This window comes from Pagrus major, chromosome 15 (genome assembly GCF_040436345.1).
Source record: "Pagrus major chromosome 15, Pma_NU_1.0".
NCBI lineage: Eukaryota > Metazoa > Chordata > Actinopteri > Spariformes > Sparidae > Pagrus > Pagrus major.
Window position 1 is genome coordinate 28,008,770 of NC_133229.1, and position 9,174 is coordinate 28,017,943.

Here is a 9,174-nt window from a genome sequence, read left to right on the forward strand (position 1 = left end):
ACTGCGAGAGAGAATCTGAATAGCAGTTAGAGCTGTGAACAATGAGAGGGGAGCTTCAGATTATCAATACATGTCACGCCTTCCCCGTTGTCACTCGTCATCAAAGAAGAGACGCACACTGGATGTACAGTATTTTTTTATTTCTTAAGGAGGCAACTCGAGAACATTATTTACAATACCGGGCTGATAATGGGACCTTTTGGTTTCCCCTCTGGGGCTTCATTACAGCACTAATCTGATCTGAGAAACAGGGTTGACATCTTAGAGGCTTTGACTGGACTTTTCCTTCAAAAAGTTACATGAAATTTCCATAACACAAGAATTTTCAACAGGGCTTTCAGTTCAGATAAATGATATGGACCTGCTGAGGGGAAAACCCAGAAAGATGAAAGTGCAATCCTCAAACTACAGCTTTGATTTTGGTATGAGAGCTGATGAAGATGATGATGAACAGATTCAGTTTCTTACAACAGAATCACTCCTGTTCATTTTTCACATAACCTGTACAGTTTAACAGCTCTGTCAAACATCCATCGATCATTTATTTAAGTCTTATCTCACAGTACAATCTCACGAGTATAGTGCTTTCATTTTGAAGTCTTTCCATCGTCTCACTCTGCAAATCAAATTCAATATTCAACTGATCATGTCGAGAAGCACTTCAAGCCTAATTTAAAAAAGTAATTTCTGTTTCGATGTCATGCAACAACAAGTGCGCAACAACCGCTGCCTGATTCTCTTGTGATGGAAATTCTGACACATTCATGAGGAGCTGGCCCTGATTAACCCTAATTGGACTTGCTGTGGAAATCTGGACACCCAATGGACAGAAAGCCGAGGACATGGTGGCATGTGAGAGGGGCGATACAGAAACAGAGGGGGCAGAGACAGGCAGTGATGTCATGATATAATCAGGCTTTATTACTGGAGTCTCTGAAATTTTAAAATCGTTCAAACATCTGGTCTCTTTGTTGTTTAGCTCCATGCATCCATCAGTCCATCCCTTTGTCACTTAGTCCGTCCTTACATCCACCTCACGCTCGCTCCCTCCCTCTCACGCGCTCCCTCTCAGTCCTCCAGCGCCAGTGTGTTGAGCTCCTCGTCGAGCTCCTCCAGATCTTCTCCCGTGAACAGGTTCTCATCCACCGGTACCTCCTCCTCCTCTTCCTCCTCGTCGTCGTCATCCCCTTCCCCGTCCTCTCCGTCCTCCCCGCCTCCCTCCGCTCCCGAAAGCCCGTTGGCCTCGGCGCCACCGCAAGCCCCGTTCAGCTGCTCCTCTGTGGAGGCGAAGAAAATGTTTTATTAATATTTGTGCATCAAAAGTTCTCATACTGTGCTTTAGTGTTTTTCTTTAAGGTCATCTTAAATTATGATTTGAACAAAATGTATCGGCTAGTGTTGACGTCGACTCGTTTTTCTTACCGTCGTCTGTTCCTTTTGGCTGAGTCTTCTTCCGAGATGTGAATCGGTCCGTGGCTGCTACGGTAATGCCTGTGTGGTCAACTTCTTGTGGAACAAATCGGGATATGTCTATGTCCTGGACTTCTGTTGTATTAATCTGAAATAAAAGTTGTGAGTAAGGTTTAACAGGAGTCTGACACAAGACGGATGTTATAACACGAAGAGAATCAGGGAGAGTAAACTCCGGTACAGTTTCTCTGTGTGTTGTGGGAAAAAGCTCAATTGAATGAACAGCTTCAAAAATACAAAAGTAGATTGTTTTTGCTTTTGATTTATTGTACCAGTGTGCTGTTGTTAAACCCTGTGACTTCTAATAACATACACACTGAACATCTACTGAAAGTCTCTTGGGGATATTTAGTAATAGTGATATTGAAATTTTAAACTTTGACACAATAACTTGAAGTATCGATGTTCGGTACCATGTTCACAACCACTGGGGAAACCGGAGTTCGGAATTAAGGGACAAAAAGCTACATTTTGTTTAAGTTAAGATGAATGAGAAATGTTTTCTTGCTGCATTAAACTCGTTATGCATTAATTGTTCTCTGTGTTCAAACTATTTCAACACTTCATATCAATGTTAACCTTTTTCCAGAGTACTTCATGCCTGCAGATAACTGCCTGACAACAATGACCTCACAGCAAAACAGAAATAACTCAGGGAAACACTGAGTCTGCATCACACACTCTTATACTGTGGATATTTTGTGCCAACAATGCAAACTCTATTCAACACCAAACAATGCTGAGAGCAGTTATTGTGCTGAGACATCTTTCTTCAGGTGAGAGGACCTCAGAGCGCAAATCAATATGAAGTCACACAAAGCTAAATTAAATTGACTGGAGGCGGGTAGGATCTGTACAGAGAGCAGAGTCTCAGGAATCTGTGACTGTGTTACCTCTTCCTCATATTCTTCCTCATCATCATCATTGTTGTTGGCATATCGAGTGTCATCGGCTTCAGCATCGTCGTCGTCGACCAACTCTGGACGGAACTCGAACACCTCACGGCCGCTCACCTGCAGATACATGAGATTTAATTAGAGCTGCTGTGACTGTGGAAATGTCTGCTATGGAAACGCTGTCAGTTAAATGAGACACAAATATGAAATATAAAAAGAGACTCACCAGTGCTTTTCCAGCCTTGAAGTCAGCCTTCTTCTTCTCCATCTCCTCTTTGGCTTTGTCCACCTATTAATCAATTTAAAAGTGTAGAAAATGTAGGATTTAGTTGTGGAATAACAACTGCATGTCCTGAATCATCAGAAGATGTAATTTCCACAGGAACATGTGACAAACAGATGCTAATGAAATGACTGAAGATGTTCCAACCTTCTCCTGCCTTTTCCTCTTCTTCCAAGCCAGGAAAGTCTCCAAGGTGATCCGAGTGACATCAGCACCCAGAGCAGCACGCTGCAGGGACAGAGACAGACAGACAGACAGACATCAGGATGAACAGAGAAGAGACAGACAGACATCAGGATGAACAGAGAAGAGACAGACAGACATCAGGATGAGCAGAGTAGCGACAGCTTCCAGGCTAACATCAGTCACATGGAGTATTTAAGGAGTGTCTCACATCAGGCCCTATTGGTAGCCTCTGTGGAGGTCCTTCTGTCCAATAATATCTGAGGATCTGGCTGCATCACACTTGATTGTTTGATTTATTTATATGGTATTTATTGAACAATGATCTTTCTTGGGTTTCCAGTTCATCTGTATGGACGGGCATTTTACAACATTTACAACTTGTCCAACTCCAACTGTTTTAGTAATCTTACAATAGTTTTACTGTATTTTATTGTAGTATTGGTTAATGTGTATGTCTGAAGCACATTTAATCTGTTAATCTGAAAGAAGACTGTTAGCACATCAGTTAAGTGATGAAACATCCTCACTTACATCCTATCCAAGCCCCCAGAAATACAATTGGATCAAAGTATTTTTTCCTGCATCTATTAAGTACAAATCACAAAGCTGAGACTCTGCATCCATCCTCACCTCATTTTCTATCAGTTCCTCCAGCGAGATTTCGTCCTCTTTCTCCTCCTTCTTCTTGTCTTTTTTCAGTACAAAGCCGGGCGGCAGGGCGTGTCGGTACATACAGTTGTCGGAGCCTGGACACACCCAGAACCAGCCGTACTTATTATTCTCTATGGCGTCCAGGAAGTGCCTGCACACCTGCAGAAGACACGACACAACAGAGAAGATAATGTGAGAGAGAGAGGAAGCAGGGAAAACAGACACCATCTTGTATTAGTAATGTTTTCAGCTGGATGAATTTTGAGTGTCGTGTGGGTCCAAATGTTTGGGGACAAACACACACAAATATACTATAGCCCAAACCTAGTCCATGGAAGCCCTTGTAGATTTTATTCCCCAGTCTCTTCATCATCTTCTTGACGTCTACATTCCTCTCTCATCTCATTTACCTCTGATACATGTGTAGAAAATGACTTATTTGCTCTGCCTGAAGATTCTTCAGTCAACACCGAAAAACAACAACCAATTTGGGTTCCTCACAAAGTTCTTTATCAATTATCAGTCGGTGGCCTGTCTTCATTATTCATCCTCCGAGTGGACTTACAATTTGTGTTTTGGCTTTCTTCTTCTCGGCCTCTCCGTGTTTTTTGTTGACCACCTCCTCCAGCTTCTTTTCATCCCAGTTGTCCATGGTGTCTAAACACAACACAACAGGCCACACGTTCATTAACACAAAGTCTTCTACCACAAATAAAACCAAATGTTTAACACTGTAGCTGTGCTTCCTGGTGCAGACGCATCGATCTAAAACATCTTAGCAGTCAGTGAATCTGCATTTAGTGAGGAGGAGTTTGGCTTCATCAGCAGGGTGTGAGACTCTTAGAGCTTGCAGGGAGTCTGAATTTCAGGTTTCAGGCTGTATTATGATATATCCTAGTAACCTTCACCACACACTGACCTTTCTCCAGGTCTTCATCTCTTTCGTCCACGTAGACGCTTCTCTTCTCACATTTCCTCTCCATTGACAAATCGTGGCTGAACTTGCACTTGTCACCTTTAGTACACTGGCCCTGCTTGAAGAACGCACACAGCACTGACTTTGGGTCAACACCTGCAGAAAGGAGAGAAGAGGGAACAATTGATTATCTTTTTTAGTACACTGGTCAATTTTAAAAGAACACACACAAGGAAAACACAAGAACTAAAAGAATGGAAAAGTTACAATCAGTTCATCTTCTGTCACTTTCACAGACGGTGTTGCTGGTTACCTTTGCTGACTTTCTGGGCAGCGACTACAGGTTTAAACAGCTCGTTGAGCTCGTCCAACTCTTTCTTCTTATCGGTCTTCTTACCGGTCTCACCCTGGGCAACCTACAAACACAAACACAGTCAATTACATGTGTTTACAGATGATCTGATCCAATTAAATTAGTTCACAATGGTTTAAATACGTAGTGTGATTAGTTGTACATATCTGAGCAGATGGAGCAGTATATGCGTCACACAACCAGGTGGATAAAACCTCCTGACAGGTGGTACAATCTAGTCAATAATCAGATTTTCTTGTTCTTTAGTTTCTTAGAAATGTGAAATTTTCACAACAGACATTTATAATTATTTGGTAGAATCAGACAAAGAGTAGAAGGTGAGACAGTAAGGAAGAGAGACAAGAATGTTTGACATCCTGGTGGAGAAACAACTGAGAACAAGTGCTGCCTTCTAACCTGTTTGGCACTTTGTTGTCCATATTTGACTTGCTGGGTGACGTTCTTGATGAACTTTTGCTGCTTGGCCCCTTTCTTGTTCTTCAAGCCAAATGTCTTGTCCTGGAAAAAATTGTCAGACACAATTAACTTCCAACAACAAAACAAAAATGCATAACGAAGAACTTTCTGGAGCAGAGCTATGGGGTTTTGCAAGATGAATCAAGTCGTTATGTTAATTATTTTGAGAAAATACAAGAGATAAACTGGGAAAAGTTCAGATTGAACTGCTGCTCGTCTTTTTGATGCATTTTCATGAGAAGGCATGAAAGTTTACTTCATGAGAGATTGTGTTTCTGCTTACACAATTATTTTTATAGCACAGCGCTACAATTCAGACATTCACTGCACATTCTGACATGCCTCAAATTCAGATCTTACAGTCTTGACGCAGATTGCGGCCAGGCTTTTAGTCGACTCAGCTCCCCCAGTGTGACAAACTGTGGTTATCACAATGTATAGGAGTCATAAAATAAAGATAATGCAGCTGTTTTCATTGGTTATATTAACACCAACATGTGGACATGATAGTGGTTAATAAATGATTTCAGGGAAACTTTCAGCAACACAAAGCTCACACACTTTCTGAGCACACCAGGAGCAAAAAAAAGCACAGCATGAAAGATTAATTATGTTACATTGCTTTAATCTGTCTACAACCACCGGGTCAACAACAATCTGTCTCAGCAATTGTCCAAGTCTGTTTAGGAGGAGAGAGCTGTAATAAATCAGACGTGACAACTCCTTCCCTGGTGGATTTGTCTGGAATCACTGCTGATGATTATACAAGACGAATTGTTTCCAGATCTGTTTTTAATTTAGCAAAACTATCGACAGACTCTGGTCTAAATTTGCCAGCGCACACTGTGTTAACATTAAGATGACTTTTCAGAGACAGACTGCTGTTTAAACTGAAGGATCACTGGTGTTGTGTGGCGACGTGTTTTCATTGAACTATATTCAGCCACAGATTAACATGTCATCGTGTGCAACCGTGTGGCGCACATGAATTCTCAATAGTTACTGGACAACAATGGAGGTTAGGGCTGAACAATTAATCTAAATATTAATCACAAGAGCTACGATTTTTGATGAAGGTAAAACGTGTCACATATGACATGCTGTTGTGAATGAACCACTGCGATGCTACAGAGATCCTGAAAGTCATATTCTCCAGACAGAAGGGAACATGGCTTGTTTGGTACAGACCCAGCAAAACAGAAATATATCTGTCTAAATAATCACAATAAGATTTGTTTTTGCATATTGTCTAGCTCTATTGGACTTTAGAGAGGCTAAGTCCCATCCTTCCGGTGCTCCCCGTGGGTCCTAATTTCGGGAAAAAAAGCTGTACAGTAGTCAATGAGGAGAGACTAACACATTTTTTATCCTGTTTGAATACAATGTTCATCAACTAAAAAAGATAATTTTGTAAGATAGTCTAAGTTTGTAGTAAAGATAGTAAAATATCATGCATTTTGTGTGAAACCGCTCGGTGAACTACATCGTCTCGCTCAATACACGCCATCAAAAAGCATTTAAAAAGGCAAAAATAACAATAAATCTGTCCATATTGACAGCTGCAGTTATGTGGAAGGAGGATTCATCAGTTGTATGAGCTGCTAACGTACAGGACCAACTCTACAGGGTTTCAGCTATGGGTTTTGGTGAGCGTTGAACCAGACAACGTCACTTACTTGACTTTTAAAGTTGAGGAATTATCTTTAAAGTGGACAAACATCTGTATAATTCATGGTACAAATGAAACAGGCTCAAAAACATAGTTGTATCTCTCAATTTACCACTAAGCGTATTTTTTTCTGATGTCAGGTCCCATGTTGGTCCACCAGAAGGGTCTGTTTGTATGTGTCTAGGACTTTTATTTCTATTTGCAGTGGTATGGAAAGAAGTATGATGTATTGTTATTCTAATACTAGTGTTGGCTTTGGATCACACATTAGTCACAGAAACAACTCAGTGTTCATCTTAGTTGATACACAAAGTGCCATCACACTAACTCCCTCAACAAAAACACTTCCTGTTGTGAAATTAACACAGGTGACTCTGATGTTCAGGGCAGATGAGTCACATAACCAGAAGATAAACTCTTTGGACTAACTCAGAAGATAACAAACCATCTGGCACATTAACACGTTGCAGTACAATAATGTGACTGTATGTCCAACAGCAAAAGGCGGCTAACGCTAACAAGCCGGTAATGACTACTGACAGACAGATAAAGATGTTTACCGGTTGTCAGAGTCAACATCGGTATTAACAGCACTCGTATAAACTTTATAAATGTTTAACTTTTCTTCTCTATCGGCTCGTCATGGAAACAGGCTCAGATCTGGGCCGACCAGGAACAGCTAGCAGGCCCATCGCTCCGCGTCGTGATGCCCGCTCATACATTAAAAAAACAACCAAACTAAATCATACAACACAATACGAAGATGTTATGTTGCGGCTCCTGGTTTTAGCTGCTAGCTGCAGGGACATAAATCAAAATTTCTAGAAGGATTATGAACTCTCCGAGCGGCGGCACGGCCCTGCTAGCACTGTGCTAGCTTCTTGACAGCTGCTCGGCTCGCTTTAAAATTGAATTACAGATATTAATGTTTTAGTCAGAAGGAAGCTAAATTAATCACAGTGGCTACTGAACAGTTAGGTAACGTTGACAAGCGCCCAGAGGCCAGTGTAACTCGTTGGCACCCGCGTTAGCTCCGGTTAGCATTAGCCTACCAGCCTACAGCGCGTGCGGATAACGGTACGTTAGCTTGCCAGCTAACGCTAAACGCCGACATGCTAACTCGTGTTAGTTTTACCTCAATAATCTTCTCTTTTTTCTTCTCTTGAGTTTTTTTATTCCCCGCGGGCTGGGCGGGTTTCTTCGGAGGCATGTTGGCTCAGGAACAGCTGTGTAAAAAAACCGCGTATAGCCGAGTAATATATATTTATTTCAATGTGGTGTTTCGGCTGGGAACTCAGCTCCACATTACCCAGTTGTTGCTAGCACAGCGGCACAGCAACGGCGCTAGGCCACATGTGAGTTGTTGATGGTCTGTGACGTCATCACGCGCCCCGAGATGCATGACGGGTACTGTAGTTTACAGATAGAAGTTATCAAGTTAAGGAAAACCAGCTGGAACAAAGATTAAAACTACATCTATTTTTTGGGATAGGCTCAAAGAAATCCTTGTGTTATGAGTTTTATATTCATAAATCATTTATTTTTTACAAACATATGTACGTTTTTATTTTGTTTGAATGTGTTTCCCACTGAAATGACCTTAATTTCTATGTCTCTATTTACGTTGCTACTTTTATTTAATTTAATTTACGCTACAATACTTTGTTTCTTAGCATTTTGTAAACATTTAACTCAACAAAAGTGTATTTTAGGTTAAAATCTCTTACTCGAGACAGACATAAATAAGCCAATAATACTGTCACACAGAGCACAAACAATCACAGATTTTTTTTGTAACAAGAAATATCATAGATTTAAGTGAAAAGCTGCTGGGAAATAATCATATATATGACCAATACCAGAAAAGGATTCTCAATATTAAAATATATGCCTCTGTACTTTGATTCATAATAGTATATTTATATCATATATTTATTTATTTTGCACAGCAAAACAAAACAGCAGGGATGCAGCTACAAAAGAAAAGAAGCTGATTGTGCAGGTGAGATATAGAAAACCCCTCGAGAGGCTTATTATGAGGAATCTCACCTTAATGCATATTACAAACAAATACGATAGTCATGTGATCCACAAAACTAAGCAGGGGTAAACATAGGATCAAAAAGCAAGCATAAGGTAGCCTACATAAAACAGCAATAACAAAAAACAAATAAAATAACACAATGAGGGTGTGTGTACTTAGAGAAAGGTCAAATGTTGTCATATATGGTCGGTTCAGATAGTTAAGTATAGTTCATTAAGCAAGTCCTGAGT

The 9,174-nt window shown here is 40.7% G+C and overlaps 1 protein-coding gene across 1 annotated transcript; it reads right to left on the reverse strand.

Annotated features, from left to right (window-relative positions):
- Positions 1-119: 119 nt before the first annotated feature.
- On the reverse strand, positions 120-8,251 carry zc3h15 (zinc finger CCCH-type containing 15). Its single transcript, XM_073482169.1, has 11 exons — positions 8,036-8,251; positions 5,172-5,273; positions 4,716-4,818; positions 4,406-4,558; positions 4,052-4,143; positions 3,466-3,645; positions 2,797-2,877; positions 2,593-2,655; positions 2,364-2,483; positions 1,423-1,558; positions 120-1,277 (listed from the first exon to the last, which is right to left on the reverse strand). Exons 1-11 carry the CDS (start codon positions 8,108-8,110, stop codon positions 1,069-1,071), a joined length of 1,314 nt encoding a protein of 437 aa, XP_073338270.1. The 5' UTR covers positions 8,111-8,251; the 3' UTR covers positions 120-1,068.
- Positions 8,252-9,174: the final 923 nt, after the last annotated feature.